This window comes from Spea bombifrons, chromosome 1 (genome assembly GCF_027358695.1).
Source record: "Spea bombifrons isolate aSpeBom1 chromosome 1, aSpeBom1.2.pri, whole genome shotgun sequence".
NCBI lineage: Eukaryota > Metazoa > Chordata > Amphibia > Anura > Pelobatidae > Spea > Spea bombifrons.
The window spans coordinates 2,896,098-2,915,783 of record NC_071087.1 but is presented as its reverse complement, the minus strand read 5'-3'; the positions used below and the strand labels follow the sequence as shown (position 1 = coordinate 2,915,783).

Below are 19,686 nucleotides of genomic sequence, written 5' to 3'. Positions count from 1 at the left end.
TTATCGTTTATATTTTTATTTATTTATTTATTTATTTTACTCTTTAGTTTCATGTAGATAAAGAGAACGAATGACCAAATAGCAATTAAATATGGAATCTCGAGTACTCTTTCCATGTTTTTTCTTTTTGTCTTTTAAGCATTTCCACCTTTATTCTATTGTTGTCATGTGACTTTTATGGTCAGTATAAAAGAGAGGTCAGATACCTCTAAACTTACAGCTACTGAGGAAGGGGACTGCTCTAATAGCTACTATACCCCGAAACGCGTTTAGCTTGTGTTTAAACACACTACTACTATATTGGACACTGTTCAGACACTGGCCGCTAAGCCGGCGGCAATTGTGGAAGTTTGGGAGGCAGTATTTGCACTTTTTGCCTATATGCTGATTGACTGCGGAATCCATGCGAACACCCAGCGAATACCATTACTAAGTTGGTCTGTGTTTGCGATTTCGGCCGGAACGTCCTGCACACAGTTAACAACTGACTGATCATCTGACTGTTACGTCAGACGCCGGTGATTGCCAGTGCGCTCGCCTGTGTGAGAGGCTACTTTCCATCCAGAGCCATATCTCCCAGTTGGAGCGTTGCACTGGGAAAAGATCTGCTAGCAACAAAAATCCGGTCTAACATCAGATGGTGAGCGGTACAGTGTACCATCTTTTTATGATCTGTTAAGAAAAAGAGCATCTGTTTTACCAAATAAGGCACCGGCCAGTGATTCTATAAAGACATAGTGCTTACTGCCTACCCCAAGGGATCCATACCATACTGAATGTTTGAGGACATCTTTCTACAGATATTTTGTTATCAGCACGAGTTTTTGAAGTATTCAGTGCTGAAACATTGTTGATACAAATTCATGTTGCAGGACAATTACTACAAATTCTTTTTTAGTTAGATACATTTTTTTATAGGTTTTTCATTAAGCCTGAACCGTGTACCAATATTGATCAGGAGTGTTATATTATTATATGTTTTACTATTTTTTGGTATTTTTTTCGGTCTATTATATTTGTGGTAATCAAGCAACTGAGTCTAGCCACAAGGGCCCTGTGGTTTTTCAGACTGACAGTTGTGATTTTATTAAAAGTGGTTTTTATACGGTCACATATTTCTAGATTTTTCTTATTTCCCTAAACTGCTATTTCCAAATGTCATTGTGGTTTACTGAGGACTGATACCATTGTTTTAGTATTTTTCCATATGTTGATTCCACTTGAGGTATAGGTGGTGTTTCAGTTAACCTCGTTATCTTGATCGTGAGCTGCACTGTGTTGTGTGTTTTTGTTAGACTTGTGCATTCGTCTTCGGGCGAACATGGAAACGAACATGAAGAGTGCGTTTTCGTGTTCGTTCCGAAGACACGCCGAAGAGAAGACGGCGGTGGTAAAACGTAGGCGAAGACGAAGACACACACCACGAAGACCTTCGTGATTGTCTTCGTCTTCGTCTACCATTCCCCCCCTTCATCTTACCTTGTCTTGTCTTGTCTTCGCGGCTTCGCGGCATCGCGGCAGTTCCCGGAAGTGGAAATCCGCAGGTTCGCCATCACGGGTTACAGGGCAGTGCGAATGAGCCTATTGGTCGCCTACAGGGACCTCCTCAGAGAAAGACCCTGCAGGTGACCAATAGGCTCACTCGCACGGTCTTTGTAGCCCCTGACAGCGAACCTATGGATTTCCGCTCCCGTTAACCCCTTCGATGCTGCGTTATCTAACACAGCATCGAAGGGGTTAACGGGAGCGGAAATCCATAGGTTAAAGGGCCGTGCAAGCGACCAATAGGCTCACTTGCACGGCCCCTTAACCCTTTAAAAAAAAGTTAACCCCTAACTAATTGAACAGGGAGGGAGACCAGTGGCATCGGCAGTGCCGATGCCACTGGTCTCCCTCCCTGTTCAATTAGTTAATTGTCCGTACGAGCGACTTTATTGGTCGCTCGTACGGACATTTAACCCGGCACAGACTAACTAATTGAACAGGGAGGGAGACCAGTGGCATCGGTCTCCCTCCCTGTTCAATTAGTTAAAGACCAGTGGCATCGGCAGGGCAAGTTGCAGCATTGGGGTTTTAAAACCTCAATGCTGCAACTTACCCTGCCGATGCCACTGGTCTCCCTCCCTGTTCAATTAGTTAAATGTCCGTACGAGCGACTTTATTGGTCGCTCGTACGGACATTTAACCCGGCACAGACTAACTAATTGAACAGGGAGGGAGACCAGTGGCATCGGTCTCCCTCCCTGTTCAATTAGTTAAAGACCAGTGGCATCGGCAGGGCAAGTTGCAGCATTGGGGTTTTAAAACCTCAATGCTGCAACTTACCCTGCCGATGCCACTGGTCTCCCTCCCTGTTCAATTAGTTAAATGTCCATACGAGCGACTTTATTGTTCGCTCGTACGGACATTTAATTAATTGAACAGGGAGGGAGACCAGTGGGATGTGCCGGGTAAGTTGCAGCATTGGGGTTTCAAAAGTCTGCACGAACGACCAACAGAGTCGCTCGTGCAGACTTTTAAAACCCCAATGCTGTAACTTACCCGGCACATCCCACTGGTCTCCCTGTTCTATCAGTTAAATGTCCGTACGAGCGACTTGATTGGTCGCTCGTACGGACATTTAACTGATAGAACAGAGAGACCAGTGGGATGTGCCGGGTAAGTTACAGCACCAGGAGCCTAAAAGTCTGTACGAGCGACTCTGTTGGTCGCTCGTACAGACTTTTAAAATCCCAATGCTGCAACTTACCCGGCACATCCCACTGGTCTCCCTGTTCGATCAGTTAATAAATGATAGAACAGGGAGACCAGCGGGATCTGCCAAACAATTACGGCACCAGGAGTATAACATTCTGTACGAGCGACCCTATTGGTCGCCAGCAGGGGGCTCGTCTGCCATCAACCAATGGCAGACGACCAATAGAGTTGCTCATACGGACATTTAAACTCCTGGCGCCAGAGCGGCTTTAACCCCGTTTTAACCCCTTAACCGGGGAAAACGAAGAAAACCCGAGCACGAAGAATGTCCGCGAATATTCGCCCGAAGAGAAGACAGGACCAGGCGAATATTCGCGGAATACGAAGGTTTTTTTTTTGCCGAAGACGAGCACGAAGACGAACACGAAGAGCCCCCTGGTGCCCAAGTCTAGTTTTTATTGTTCAATAAAGGAATACCACAGGACTTGGATGAATGATGAATCATGCTTCTCTATCTGGAAGTCTGATGAATGAATCTGGGTTTATCGGATGTCAGGAGAACATTACCTACTGGAATGCATAGTGCCTACTTGTTTGGTGGAGAAGGCATAATGATCTGAAGATATTTATTTCAGGATTTAGGCCCCCTAGTTCCAATAAAGAGTGACAGAAACCAATTCCCACAGACACACTTTAAAATCTTCTGGAAAGGCTTCTTAAAAGAGGATGGACAGGTGCCCACATACCTTTGGTCATATAATGTGTGTGAGTATATAATATATATATCTATATATACACACACAGTATCTCACAAAAGTGAGTACATCCCTAACATTTTTGTAAATATTTTATTATATTTTTTATGTGACAACACTGAGGAAAAGACTCTCTGTTACAATGTAAAGTAGTGAGTGGATTTTAAACTGTCTCTTTAACAGGAGCTTTACAGTATTAATGTAAGATACAGGGGACAGGGCATCAGATACCCACGAGTATTAATATCAGCAGCAGTAATAGGAATATCATATCTGACTACCCGACTATCCCAATACCCCTTCTAAACAACCCCCTCACCACACAGTTCCTGGAGAGCGGAGCTACACGTGGGCCCTTTTAGATAGCGCTGTCCCTTTAAATGTCAGTCAAGTAGCACACAGGTACCTCACAGCCCCCTGCCTGCAGCACAAGTGGTGTATGGGTAATGGCCACCTACTGGACCCTCTCTGTCAGACTCACCGGCAGCTTCATTCTCAGCAGACATGAGGAGCCTTCCCTCCAGCAGAGCTCAGCATGCGCAGGACACAGCACTCACTCTGCAGACACAGGGTACTCTGGGGTTTAAGGGACTGTGAAGCTGCAGTGGCCTCACCAGCTCCTCTCTGCTTAGGAGGACGCTCCAGCTTCCTCAACACAGTCTCTCACAGGGAGAGCACAAAAATCTAATCAGTCACTTTGGGCCTAATCCTGAGCTCTGTCACCTTGGAGCTTCTTCCTTCCTGCTTCCCTCTCATTCTCTGCCCTCCAGCCTCCCACATCCATCCATAAACACCCAGGCAATGCCTCACTGTCACCTGATTGGTGCAGCTGATCACAGGACCTGCATGTAGCTCCTCCATTTTGAGTCCTGGCAGTGGCTGAGGGGCCCATCAGCAGATGCAGCAGTAAAAGTGAGTGAGAAAATGGCGGGAGCTGCATACATAATACACAGCTGTGAGGGGTCTGAGATTTTACTTCAGGAAAAATAAATGCTGTTTAGGGCCCCAGATGTTTAAAACTCTTCCTAAGTTACCTGTATTCAGGGCACCAGCAACTGAAGTGCTGTGAGTACTTTATTAGTATATAACTCTATTTATCAGTATATAATTCTCTAATGTATATAACTCTATGTATCACTATATAATTCTCTAATCTAGATATCAGTATATAATTATCTAATGTATATAACTCTAAATATTAGGAATATAACTATATGATGTATAGAACTATATATATATATATGTATATATATATATATATATATATATATGTATATCAGTAAGCTTTAGCAGTATATAACTCTATATATCAGTATATGAATCTCTTATGTGTATAACTCTATATAACAGTGATATAATTCTATATCAGTATATAAATCAATATCTGAATATTACTATCTCAGGTATATAAAACTCTGATGTATATAACTCTATACCTGTATATTACTGTGGGAAGCACTATAATGTATATAAATCTATATCTGTATGTAAAGTAAATTTAGTATAGGTGATACCTTTATTGGCTGATAGCTTGTGAGGCTATCAGGGCCTCATATTATAGCTGATAATATATAAATGCTATAATATTCCTGAATGCATTTATAGGGTAATATGTGAAGTGGGGATGTGACCCGTTTGAACGTATAAATAAATACCGTATGTGTTTGATTATCAGAGCAAATGCTCTGAAAAAAAACTATCCAGAGGATGCGATTTCTCTGGGTTCTGCCGCCGGGGGTGCGGTGCTCCCCACCTACTTCATCTCCAACATTGGTGTCATCCTGCGATGTCAGCGGGACCTCCTGCCCCCATGCCATATTGTGTCATAGTTATATATATATATATATATATATATATGTTACATACATATAGTTAGGCTGAAAAAAGACATGCGTCCATCAAGTTCAGCCTTTCCTATATCTGAAAATTTTTTGCTGTTGATCCAAAAGAACCCAGTTTGGCTCCTTTCGATTTTGCACTAACCAGGGAAAAAATTCCTTCTTGACCCCAAAATGGCATTCAGATTTCTCCTTGGATCAATACGCGGTTTCCCCATAATTAAAGATTTTATCCCCAAGTATTATGTTTTTCCAAGTATTCGTCCAGTTGCTGTTTAAACGTCTGTACAGACTCTGATAAAACTACCTCTGCAGGCAGAGAATTCCACATCCTTACTGTCCTTACTGTAAAAAACCCTTTCCTCTGCTTTATACTAAATCTCCTTTCTTCCAGTCTAAACACGTGACCCAGCGTCTTAAGCATAGTCCTGTTTATGAACAGATTTCCACACAATGGTTTGTATTGGCCCTGAATATATTATCATATATATTATATATTATCATAATGCTATCATATCCCTTTCTTCATAACTATAGTGCTCCATTCCTTTTATTAATTTTGCAGCCCGCCTCTGAACCCTTTCTAGTGCTATGATATCCTGCTTTAGAAAAGGTGCCCAAAATTGCACAGCATATTCAAGGTGTGGCCTTACCATTGATTTATAAAGGGGCAAAATTATATTTTTATCCCGCAAATTGATGCCCCTTTTTATACACGACAATACCTTACTGGCTTTAGCGGCTGCTGACTGACATCGCACATTGTTGCCTAGTTTGTTGTCTATAACAATTCCCAAATCTTTCTCATTTGTCTTTATCCCTAATTCACTACCGTTTAGTATGTAGGTTGCTTGTGCATTCCCTACCCCGAAGTGCATAACTTTACATTTATCTACATTAAATTTCATCTGCCATTTGTGTGCCCATTCCCCCAGTCTATCTAAATCTCTCTGCAGCACAGTAATATTACTTTACCTAGTTCAGTGTCATCTGCAAACACAGAAACATGATTTTAAACGCCTATTGCCAGGTCATTTATCATCACTGTCTGGAATAAGGAAAGTGTTTCTGCAGTGTGAGAGCAGCACTACCTTTACCTTACCGAGGCTTTTTAGTAGCACACGTTCCATACAGCTTGTGACATTTCTACTATTTGTTAGTTTTATCAAGAGTCCCATGTTAGATATTCCCACACAAACTATGCATCACTTTTGTTCCGAAAAAATAGGGCTTTTGTTTGAAACCAACGAAACATGCAAAAAATAATAATTTTGAGAACTTCGTCACAGTAGGTGCCTCAATGCCTCAGCTAAACAATGATCGGATTAATGTTCGGGAACATTCCATTATTACACCCCACATAGATATTTTTTCATATTCTAGTGGGCTACATCCACCCTCAAATAGTACCCTATAGGGTAGCATTTTAAAATATCTGAATTGAGGGGTTTGAGAGTAATGAAAACTCAAGTCTTACAGGTATTTCCTAATCTTGCTTCACCTTTTGTGTCTGTACCTGTATATCTATAGGGTAACAAAATGGTCAATGTAGGAAAGAATGTGTGTACAAAATGGTTACAGAAAGGAAAAAAGTAACCATACCTACTGCAAGAAGTTACAAAGCAGGGTTTCAAGTCATTCTCAGTAGGATATATAGGTGAGAGCTTTGCCTATCCAGGTAGGACAAGAAATTACAAGCGTCCCAGAACCTCCCATTTATCTTAAGTGTTTTTTTCTGCCCTAACCTGGGTAGGTGAAGCTTCATCCCTTGTTTGTTTGTCTGAGGACTGTGTCTTATCTCAGTAGCTTCATCTCGTTAGCCTGCCATTGTTTGTTTCTTGGGGACCATTCCTTTCTTCCACATCAGAGTAGGATAGGATTCATGGGCAGATCCGTATTTACCTAACTCTAGCAGTCAGAGGAAGGATCCATAACTTTGTTTCCGTGTAGCTCACTCGGCTGCCCTTGGACTGTGTTTTCTGTATATTGGAGATTCTGTAACACTATATGGCCATATTTTTCTTAGCGGAGCTTCACCCGGCAAACTTCCGGGAATGCCGGGCAGGTATGATTATACAGTAGGGTTGCCAATGTGGAAAAAGTACACTTTCCCCAGCAAGCTTTTCTTCTAATTGAGGTAGAAGCTAAGTATCAAATGATGTGACCCTTGACCTTGAATCTAAAAAAAAAAGTGTGTTTTTAATATTCTGGGTAAAAAATATGTTATACACTTAAATGCATTGTTTCTTTGGTATTAGTTTGGGCTTTGGGAACAGGAGTAAAAAATCTCACACTCAATGAAATACCTTGCCACTTGTTAATGTAAATGATGGTATAATAAAATATGTGATGTCATATAACTTTGAGGACAAGTTAGTGTCTTCCCCTGTAGCTTTTCTTCTGAGATTTACTAGTCCGCAGAAGTTAATGTGTAATTTTTGTCCAGTAGTAATGAGTGGATGAACCTTAGTGAGAACTTGTTCAATATGTCTGGCTGGTGAGGGTACACATAGGATAGGGATGGGCCATTGGGAGGTAGGAAAGTGATTAAAACCTTCTGTGACCCTACATTCATGACACAACCTACCCACCGGTAATTTTCACAGATGCAAATCACACAACCTTTTATTTCTTCCAAAGACAATATGTCAGGATCTGGGTCCATAAAGACAACTGTAATGACCCAGAGCGCCCAAAGATGGTTTTCAGGAGTTATTGCGCAGCAGCTGAGATGCAGCGCTTTAGGCTCGTCAGCCGTTTCTGTCTGGACTTTGTTTTTCCGTTATTCTGGTTACGGTGTTTTGTCAGCTCTTCCTGCCTGTTATGGAGCATGCCTGTTTCTGGACCTGAGTCTGTAAACTGAGGCAAACATAATGGTGTCCCACACCTTATAAAGGAAGCAGAGCTGAAGCGAAGAGCAGAAATGGAATCAAGGAATTAGAAGCATAGCGAGACTGGGGGAACTCTAGCGAGACTGGAGGAACTCTAGCGAGACTGGGGGAACTCTAGCGAGACAGGGGGAACTAAAAGGAAGCAGCTCCACAGCCTGGTTGGAGCCTGACACAATGAATTAGTGTCAGGCTCCATCATAGAGGCCCCGGCGGAAGTGGAGTGCAGGAGTGGAGGTTGTCTGTGTGCATTGAACAGCCGTTCACCGGCTGCCAGAGAGGAGGTTTCAGGTCCCCTGCAGTGAAGGGTTTTTCATTGCAGGTGGGGTACTTCACTACTGGTAGGTAGTTGGGAAAAAGTTAAAATGTATATGCCAAGTGCATTATTCTTCTAATGTACTTTACTACCAGTGGTAGAGGCCGATACAGTAAACGAAGCATGCATACAAGGGACACAAAGCTATTGTTAAGCTAAGACAAGATCAAGAACTGATCAAGACCTAAATGATGCATCAGGAAAAAACAGGCCAAATAGGTTTTATCTGCTGTCAGATTCTATGTTTCTATGAATAGACCCAAGAGTGGCAGAGTTAAGACGTACAGTAAGCATACCTACCAACATTTCAAAATGTGAAAGAGGGACACTTTTTATGTTTTTAAATCTCGCGGAACTCACTGATGCAAGCAATTGCACTTTACAATGTTGCGCTTGCATCGTCACATACACTTCCTTTACACACACATACTCGTACACTGCCCTTACACACACACACACACACACACATACATACATGTACACTGCCCTTACACACACACACATATACATGTACAATGCCTTTACACACATACACTCCCCTTACACACATAGGCACTGCCCTTACACACACATATATACACATACACTGGCTTTACACACCAGCTAACAAATACCAACACTGCTCTTACACACACTGGCCCATACACACACATACACAAACACATACATACACATACACTGCCATTACACCCCTTTCTCCCCATCTCTTACCTTTTCTTCCATCCGTCTTCCTTCATCCTTCTGCCTCCATCCTGTATCCTGCGGTGGGAGCGCGAGGTCTGCTCCCTCATCACTACGTGCCGGCTATTGCTGCCGAGTGTAGGGATGACGTCATATCCCCGCGCTCGGCATTATTTGCCGGCACGTAGTGATTAGGGAGCAGTAAAGCGAGGTCTGAAGTGTCCCTAATGTTGAACCGACTAGAGGGAGATTGCGATCTCCCAGCTAGTCTGCAGGCTGCAGTCGCTGATCGGGCGGCTGTGTGCCCCCCGCAGCTGCACCTGAGGTGAGTACTGATCTTGCCTCACCCTTCTTCTGCTCCTGCAAAGCGGGACAGAGGAAGGGATAGGCGGTACAGCGGGACAGGGACCCAAAATCGGGACTGTCCCGCGTAAATTGGGAGAGTTGGGGGCATGTTGTAAGTAATTTTGCCTATCCTAGTGCTTTATCAGTGAAGTTACCATAAGAATCTGGCGGTTGACTCAGCATTAATTTGAATGGAGTTCTAGGTCATCAATGTGAGTAGGCACGAATGTCATCCCAAGTTGGCTTGAGCTCTGGTCATACTAGCAAATAACTTCATATTAGTATAGATGAGTTTATCAGGCGACTATGTTTGGAAGGGTTACAACCTTTAATGTCACAGTATTTATTCCATGAAATAAAGTGTAGTATCAGACGGGATTCACTGCCCAACCAAGCAATAATTAGATATTATTGTCCTTTAAAATATTTTCAACTATTGGTGTCATGGAGCTGTGTGGTCCGATCAACTACCTCCCCTGAATTGTGCTTCCTTAGCCTGTGACAACCCAATTTCCCCGGGTTCCCAGTCACTAGCCAAGACTCAGTGTAGGGTATAAGCAAAATGAAGACTGCTTTATTTTTCACACACAGTACTGGAAATAGCCAGCAAACCACATATTAACATAAATCAAGATATTGCGATACAAACCGCCCCTTAATCTGCCTCCCAGAGACAACAGGGGCAGTAACGGGATTAACAGTACAATAGGGTCCCAACCTCCACTATCTATTACTGGCCGAAATCAGTTTCAAGGTTTGACTGGGGCTACAACATAGTAGTGCACCATGGGGGTGGGGGCTGACATGAAACTAAAACAATGGCGGTCACTCCCTGGCTGCAGATCCTGGCTGTCTGCCAGAGATAATCCCCTCAGCAAGTGATGAGGTGATATACTTCTGGGGGTGACACAGAAGTCTTTACAAAGCCAGTCAGGCCTCTCCAATGGCCCCAGTGATGGAGGGTTCCGTCACAATCGGTATGCAAATGATCAAGTGGAGAAGGAAACACAAAATAATTTAGGGATTTGTTTTCAGTTTACTTTAATGTCTGACATGAAGTCTGCATCATCTGAATTCCAATAAGGGAATCTTTTAATTGTTCTGAATGCAGTCATTAACTCATTTATACTGATACGATGGGCATAAACATTATATTTACACTATGTCTACAGAGGTTTATTTGGTTCCTGTCGTGTGTGTCTTGCTTTGTGTGGTGTTGAGTTTATCTCTGTGCTTTGCAACATGTGGACGCCTCACCTTTCTTGCAGGATAAAATAGTTGCCTGTTATAAAAAAGATATATGCTTCTTAAAAGTATATAGGGTTTTGTGTGCAAAAATGTATTTTGATGTCCAGAAAACTAATTCAAGTTTCTAAAATTGACCATTGACAGTTATAAGATAATAATACATATAATTCAGAATATGGTTCTTATAACTATTTGGTTAAACCTTTAATTCTGCTTCCAAGTAAATATGTTTTTGTATTCAATTCCTGTCTAAAAAGAATTACATAGCATTTTGGAATAAATATACATCCTAGAAGTCCTGCACTTGAAGCCACTATGGCAAAAATCTCTACGGCCACCATGTTCTTCCCTTTGGTGCTCAGATAGGCCGGGATCAACGCAATCCAAACGCTGCAGAACACCAGCATGCTGAAGGTGATGTACTTGGCCTCATTAAAACTGTCCGGTAATGTCCTGGCTAAAAAAGCTATAATAAAACTAAGAGCTGCCAGGAGCCCCATATAACCCAGGACACTGTAGAAGGCAATAACCGAGCCCTCATTACACTGAACGATGATCTTTCCCTGATAAGAGTGCATGTCCAGCTCCTGAAATGGGGGGGAAATGGCCAACCAGGAAATATTAATGATAACTTGAATGGATGAGCAGAGCAGTACTATAGAATTGGAGACTTTCACACTGACCCAGTTTGCCCAGGAGCTGCCGGGTTTCGCGGCTTTGAAAACAATATAGATCATGATTGTTTTGCTTAAAATACAAGACACGGCTAATGAGAAGAGGACTCCAAAAGCTGTTTGGCGCAGCATGCAGGTTACATCCTCAGGACGACCGAGGAACAGAAACACACAGAGAAAGCTCAGCATGATGGAGACCAAGAGGAGGAAGCTGAGGTTCTTGTTATTGGCTTTCACAATTGGGGTATCTCTGAAGACAATGAAGATCAGTAATATTACAACAGTTACAAGACAAAACAGAATTGATACAAAGGATAAAACAGCAGCAACTGCATCCAAATATGATAGAAACTCCACCGATTTTGGAATACATCGATCCCTTTTCTCATTAGACCATTTATCACTTGGGCAAACAATGCAGTTTTCACTGTCTGAAAAATAACGTAAAGTAACATTATGTCTCAATATGTAAATTAAACATAAAATATAATATAGTATATAGTTCCCTCCCACTAAGTGTATCCATATTAACTAATGTTAAATTACTTCTTTTTGTTTACATTTCTTAGATTTGAACTGAAGATAACAAACAAAAATAGCCGCAAATCTAATCGCCCCAATTTTCCTTCGCCTTGTTTTAGTTTCAGGAATCATATGCCTATCCCATGCGTGTTTCAAGTCACTTGCTGCACTAACCTCTACCACTTTTGCCAAGAATCTGGTCCACTCATCTCACATGGAAGTAAATATAACGGAGGAGCTCAAAGACCAAACAAGGAACAAAAACAAAACCCCACTATAAGTAGATTTCTTGAGTAAATGTACAGTTCCCAAACCCATTGAAAACAATGCATTTTGTCATTAAGGGGTTAAACCATTACTACTTTTTATGTTTTTAATGGGGGTTTTTTAGTGCACTGAGGCGCATTTGTGAAAGTGAACCAGCTGTGTGCAGAAGCATGGAGGTTGGAGCTTGTGTAAAAAGGTCTTTCTCAGAATATCTGTAAGGTGCTTGGTATCACAGCTGGTTGTCGGCTGACAGGTAGTTTTTCTGCTCCTCCCGGGTGGGGAGGTTATGCCCAGCTCTAGTCAACCCATGCCTGTCTTGTTTGTCTATTATTGTGATCACTTATAGCTACACCTGCCTCTCCTTGTGGCTCTCAATACCCCCCAACTCCACCCATGGGCATAAGAACCCCCAGTAACTCATGCTGCCCCCCAGATTTTTAGGGGTTCCTAGGCCCATGACTCCACCCTCTACCTTACCAGGAGCAGGCTTTCATTCCTACACACATACTATGAGTAAATTATGTGTATGATTCTATATAATCTATTATACCAGATCTGTTGGATATCTCTCCCTCTGAGCACCGGACACAGTCGTAGCAGCAGATTTGTGTTCCAGGTCTCAGAACTTTTCGATATCCAGGCAAACAGTTCTCTGAACACTGAGACCTTGGAATCTACAAACAGAAAAAAAAATAGTTCTTGTTTGAGCCACTCTTATAAATTAATAAAGAATGAGCAAATGGTTGGGGCGCAGGTACATGTTGCTTTTTTTAGGACTAACAGCTTGGATCCATGCAGGCTTTTCGAAGAGACTAGAGCTTTTGCAGGATCCAGTCTATGATTCCTATGTGGTCTGCATCAGGCATAGGTGCTGGGCATTCAAACCTGGAGCCTGGCGATCAGAGACTGTTGTGGAAAGAAGAATTTCCTCTGTCCTCCCGGGGCAAGGAGATTCCCTAAAAAAACCCTGAGGTATCCCTGAGGTAAGGGAGGAAATACTTGCCTGGACATTTGTGTGTTGTCTGGGGGAGGTTTTCTGGTGCCTGGCTTAGCGAGGTCTGGCTGGGAGGTCTGGTTAGTGGGTGTTTAGGATGGTCAGTCTAAAGTGTGACGTTTATGGCTCTCATGCTACAAGGTTTTTCACAAGTTAGAGCCATTACACCGTCAAAGTGGTTTTGTTTTACCATCTTTAGGATGTATGGTGCTGGTGAGTTTATATTATTTCTGTTAAATTATTTTTAATATACTCTATGCCTGTAAAGTTTATAGAAATGTAGCTTAATTTTAATGTTGGAAAACAAAAACAATAATCCCCCCCCCCCTTACCTGGTTGTCTTTGTTCCTCCATATTGCTAAATGCGAGTCAATGATTAGCTGCTGACCATCTGGAGCCCACTCAGTGAAGTTACCCACAATGTTTCTAAATGCAGACTTATTTGATAAAAACACCCAGTTTGTAATTATGTAATGGTATGCAAATTCTCCATGTTCATCGTATAATGTGCGGCCCAACTGAGATGCAGATGTTATCCTTTTTATATAGCGATGCAACTGTTAAAAATGATTTAGAACAAAACAAGAGGACATTCACAGTCACAATGTAGGAGAGTTTTCTTCTACGTCATTAATCAAGAAAATAAAAATACCTCCCATTTTACAACAGAACCCACCCAAACACTCGACTAAAATAGACCAATACCTGACCTCTAATATTCATCCACTAGAACTTCATATCATTAACTACCATCAACCCTTCATCAGTCTACAGCACATCGTTAGAACCAACAGCACCAGGGTCACCATGAAGGCACAATTTAGAAGAAAATATTGTTCTTTGGTAAATAACAACATTGGATTTTGCATGTGAGCTGCAATTAGTGTTAGAATGGCGATATAACTTAAGAGGTAGCAAGTAACAATTATATAAAATACACAACAATATACAACATAAAGGCTTCTAATACGTTGCAATCATTTGCAAGGAACTCATAGACATTAAATGCTATTTCACTTCTCTTTAATGCTGCATGTGTAATACCCTAAGCCTTTTCATGCCCTTTTTCAATTTGAAGATTGCCCCTCTTCCTGTACCATGTGTGTAATAATATTAAATACTAATAAATGTTAAAATAGGTACCAAACAAGGTACTTTCGCTAGAGATATAACTTTAAAAAAACCCTCTCTGTCCCAAGACAAAGTTCAAAAACTGCAAACAATATAATGTAATATTTAAGATAGGATTTTGCTGTCTAATAAAATTACCAAAATCTCTGTATATTCTCAAGGGATGCTGCTGATCCTAAAGCAAGATTTTCCCTTCAGTAACACCTAACTTGTGGAAGAAATATGTAAAACTACAAAACAGTGGGTTTTGCTTTTAACTTTTTGATGTTCATCATTTAGTATGGATAATACTATACATGTAAAAGTCACATCACAGCAAAGACCTCTGTCCATATACACCAATCAGCCATAACATTATGACCACTGACAGGTGAAGTGAATGACACTGATAATCTTGTTATCATGGCGCTTGTAAGTGGGTGGGATGTATTAGACAGCAAGTGAACCTTTCATCATCAAAGTGATGTGTTGGAAGAAGGTAAAAGTGTAAGGATATGAGCAACTTTGACAAGGGCTTACTTGTGATGGCTTGACAATTGAGTCAGGGCATCTCCAAAACTGCAGCTCTTGTGGGGTGTTCCCGGTCTGCAGTGGTCAGCACCTATCAAAAGTGGTCCAATGAAGCAATAACAGTGAACAGACTACAGGGTCATGGGCAGCCAAAGCTCGTTGATGCACGTGTGGGGCGAAGGCTGGTCCGTGTGGTCAAATCCCTACTGTGGTTCAAATTGCTGAAAAAGTTATTGTTGGTTCTAATAGAAAAGTGTCAGAACACACAGAGCACTAAAGTTTGTTGAATATGGGGCTGTGTAGCTGCAGACCAGTCAGGGTGCCCATGCTGAGGGGTCAGCATGGGCACCCTGACTGTCTGCAGCCAAAAGCACTTAAAATGGACACATCAGCATAAGAACTGGAAGAAATGGAAGAAGGTGGCCTGGTCTGATGAATCACGTTTTCTCTTACATCAGGTGGATGGCCGGATGCGTCATTTACCTGGAGAAAACATAGCACCAGGATGCATCCATTGAGGCCCCATCTGTTGCTAACGTCTTGGTGCCAGATACAACAGCAGACGTTCAGTGTGGTGGAGTCCACGCCTTGACCCGCCAGGACCTACACAATATTAGGCAGGCGGTCATAATGTTATGGCTGATCTGTATATACACTCAATGGCCACTTTATTAGCTACACTCTTTGCTAGTACTGGGTCGGACCACCTTTTGCATTAAGAACTGCCTTAATTCTTCATGTCATTCTTTGCACAAGGTGCTGGAAACATTTCTCAGAGGTTTTGGTCCATATGCACATGAAGACATGATACAAACTGTTCCACCACATCCCAAAGGTGCTCTATTAGATTGAGATCTGGTGACTGTGGAGGCCATTGGAGTTCAGTAAACTCATGGCCATGTTTAAGAAACCAGTTTGAGAGGATTATTATTATTCTTTTATTTCCAACAATTTATGCAGCACTTAATAAAATACATATATTCAAGGGGTATGACAAGACAATTCTTCCTGTATGTCCGTCAGCGTCTGACACGTGAAGCAGTCTGTATTTCATACATACCTGGTGTTTATAGATGTTTTGGATTGTATTTCCTTTTGCATTCTCGTTATAAAATAAGTGCATGTCATGTAAAGCTTTAGCTAAAACACTCACTGAAATAAACACCCGAGGAGAAACACCAACATTCAGATGATCTTTAACAAATAATTTACGTTTCCCACTGCAGTTACACAGAGATATTTTATAGATCTCTTCATAAAGCCTATTCTTTTCAGAATTTTCTGATAAACATTTATAATACAATATCCATATATCTTCGAGAAGCTTGTCTGCTGGACGGTTTGAAGGATGGATATTATCAAAGAAACTTCCGGTATCCGGTAGCGCTAAAGGATGCGGTTCTATGGCCAGACTGCCATTCAGGGGTTCTACAAAGTAATCTGTGAGATATTCATTGGAAGCCCAGGCAGGAGGAAGGATTAATGTTATATCTTTATGTTTGAGACACAGATTTAAAACGTGAATAATTCTGGTGCTGAAAGAGCCGCAGAGTATAATAATTTGAGCCGATGACATTAAAACAGTTTCTGACATCATTTTCATATTTTCAGATAGTTCTTGTGATAAACTAATTTTTACAGTGAAGGAAATACAAATTCCATAACTTGTCAGATACGCTCTCAGAGCCTGACTCTCTGTCTCTCCGGTGTCATCATCAACCGCGAGTATTCCCACCCAGGTCCATCCGAAATGTTTTAGAATCTTCAATATAATTTTATTATAGACAAGATAATTTTGAACAGAGCGGAAGAAATGCGGATAAACACGTCTATCACTCAGTGCATAGTCTGTCGCTCCATAACTGATCTACAAAATGGAAGAGAAAAGTGTAAACATTCTGCGGTAAAGGTTTCTGATAACAGCTTGGAGTCAGACATGGTTGTGATCTCACCATGAAACTGAATGCTAATGTCAGACAATACATGGAAGACCATTCAAGTTACTCACCTGTGCGTATCCATGCACCCCTAGTAACTGTGCTATGGGAATGGTAGTAGTAGAATGGTGATCGCCAATAAATCCAGCCACGTTGTTAGAATTCGCACAAGAGTAATTAGGGACGGTCATGCCGCGGCCAGACAAAATCTGAAGAATGCTTTTCACAGCTTTTCTTTCATCTAAACAGGAGTCATATATATGATAACCCAGGGTAATATTTGGTAAAATGTTTGGGTCGTTGTTCAATGTTTCAATGGTGAAAAGAAAGACCAGTAAATTGATGTAATCCATGAGGCCTGGGCTGTAAAGGTAGAAGAATGAGATTAAAGCAGAAGAACATAGTCAGAGGTTTAATAGATTGAGACTTTATAACAATGCCATGTTACCATCAACTGGCCTGGACCCAAACAAACAGCAAAACAGGTCATGGGTCGGTGGAGAGTACTATAACATGTGCTCTAAACAGGATCCTTATCCACCTTTGTGAGAAAGATTTCTGTCCCAGGCAGTACAGCATATGGCTCCCCTTTACAGACTGAAAATGTTTTTATTTTTATTTTTTTTAACAAAGTAAAGAAATTATCTATGTTCCTTTAAAAAAGAAAAATCCTTTATAGTATATAGTATCGTGCCACTTTCCTTCTGCAATTTCTGCATATTGTCTTAATGTTTCATGTGTTTTAGAATTAATGCAATATACATAGAACAAAAACTGACAAAACAAGAATAATCTTTCGGCAAAACAACTAAACAAATAGATACTAAATCCCCCTAAATCAAGTCAATAGCATAAAATGTATGATATTGCAAGACAAAAATCTTCCATTGTATAAAGTTAATTTCCCAAAACAGTCAAAGTAATAAATACGCATTTATATATCTCAACGTAATAAACATTACAAATAGTACTGTGTGTACGAGTTATACCTCTGAGATAACACAGGGAGAAATAAAAATGTAATAACTTTAAACAGCGGCACAGCAACTGGATTAACTGGTTAACACAGTCATGGGTATGATTCCCTTGGATTTGGCTCTTAATTTCTTAAATTCACAAACCAAAATTTGTGCTACAGATATTATTTCTTTCCTTTATGGTTTGCTGGGGAAACTTACGCGACACAGACGAGTTTGGGGGAAAAATGATCCTGTCCAAAAAAAAAATTCCTCATTTGATTATTCACCGTGAGAACTCCTCCAATTATAATGTCCCCATCTTTAAAATACTCAAAGTCTTCATATGGTTTGATGACTTGCAGATGACAGGCCGGTGCTGGGCTCTGGATCTCAGATCTGCAGGGCGTCATACACAGGAGCAACAAACAAACGAGACGTTTCAATGGAAGAGACCCAGCGATCAGCATCATGCAGCCCAGTAACCTGCCGAGTGCCAGAGAGTGTCTGCCGGGTTCGGTGGAATCGAGCACCGTGTGGGTCAGGCATCTGCTGCATCTGATATCATTGTAGTGAACCTGAACATCTCGGCTCTTTTTATACAGTGCGGTCTCATTCATTGCAATGGAGTCTCAATATAGATGCAGGACTTTGTGTTTTGGGATCGCAATTCTATGTTGGTTTTAAATTATAAGAAAACCGCAGAGCGCCGGTAATTGTCTGCATGGACAGAAATATACAAACGCAGACTTTAATCAAATGTCTTTAGAGTATTAGTTAGTTATAGCAGGAAGTTTCACTCATCGGCAGTTTTGTGCTCTATAATAATATTTATACAGTTCTCTCAGACGTAAATGCCTTTCAAAACTTTTTAACTTTATTATTGATCTTTTAGCATATGTAATCTTTTGCTCCCTATGCATTTTTTTATTAAATATAATTCATGTAGGTCTTCATATATTTTGGTTTTTGGTGCGATTATATTCTATCTTACTATTTTAAAGGAAAAGTTGGAAAAGTTAGTACAGAAAATGCATCACTTGTCATAATTTAAATTTTTTTCTAATTATGCATTACTTCCTATAATCCCCAGTGTATATTGCATCAGAATCCCAATGTAAGTTAAAACAGGAAGTAATAACCCACTTCCTGGACTCTCCCTGCATTGTATCCAAAGACTGTGCACATGCCTCAAACAGCCATCATTTACAAAACAGTCTTTCAATAAGTTTGCAATGTAAGCAATAGTTGCCAAGTATGCAAATCTAACTTGAGTTGTTACAAGAGATTCACAGTTAAGATGGTGTTCTGGGTCTTCACCAGATGAATGAAGCTGGAGCCTTTGTACAACTTGTCTGGTCTGGAGACTGGAGATAGTGGGTCATAACTGTCCTGTGGGAATGTCAGTACTTGAATGGTGATCACCAATAAATCCAGCCACGTTGTTAGAATTCGCACAAGAGTAATTAGGGGCGGTCATGCAACGGCGAGACAAAATCTGAAGAATGTTTTTTGCAGTTATTCTTTGATCTAGACAGAAATCATATATATGATAACTCATGACAGGAGTAGCCTCGACTCTCGGGCTATGCCACGTCCAATAATCACACAAATAAACACAGACACCAATGGGGGATGATAAGGCCACAGCCGATTTCCTAATAAAGTCATTGCACGCAACATGTGAACATAAAAAGTGCGTTAACACGACAATGACCCCAAACCATTTACATAGGAAACAGGATCAACAGCAGCCAAACCATAAACGTCACCTATAGGATGGCATCCGGTGATGCCCCGGCCGAGGTACCACCAGTTATAACACCACATGACACAAGTCCTATTCCCACCTCCTCTCGCTCTCTTCTACTTCTTCTAGCTTCTGGGGGTATCTCCCCAAACCCTCCTTTGGTGCTCTCTGCCTCAT

General features: G+C 41.3%; 1 protein-coding gene across 1 annotated transcript; it reads right to left on the bottom strand.

Moving 5' to 3' along the window:
- Window positions 1-10,956: 10,956 nt before the first annotated feature.
- Window positions 10,957-19,686, bottom strand: LOC128467994 (vomeronasal type-2 receptor 26-like). Its single transcript, XM_053449774.1, has 9 exons — window positions 19,610-19,686; window positions 17,982-18,158; window positions 16,875-17,166; window positions 16,459-16,733; window positions 16,020-16,086; window positions 15,350-15,469; window positions 13,558-13,782; window positions 12,782-12,905; window positions 10,957-11,873 (listed from the first exon to the last, which is right to left on the bottom strand). The coding sequence occupies exons 1-9, from the start codon at window positions 19,684-19,686 to the stop codon at window positions 10,957-10,959; spliced, it is 2,274 nt and encodes a 757-aa protein (XP_053305749.1).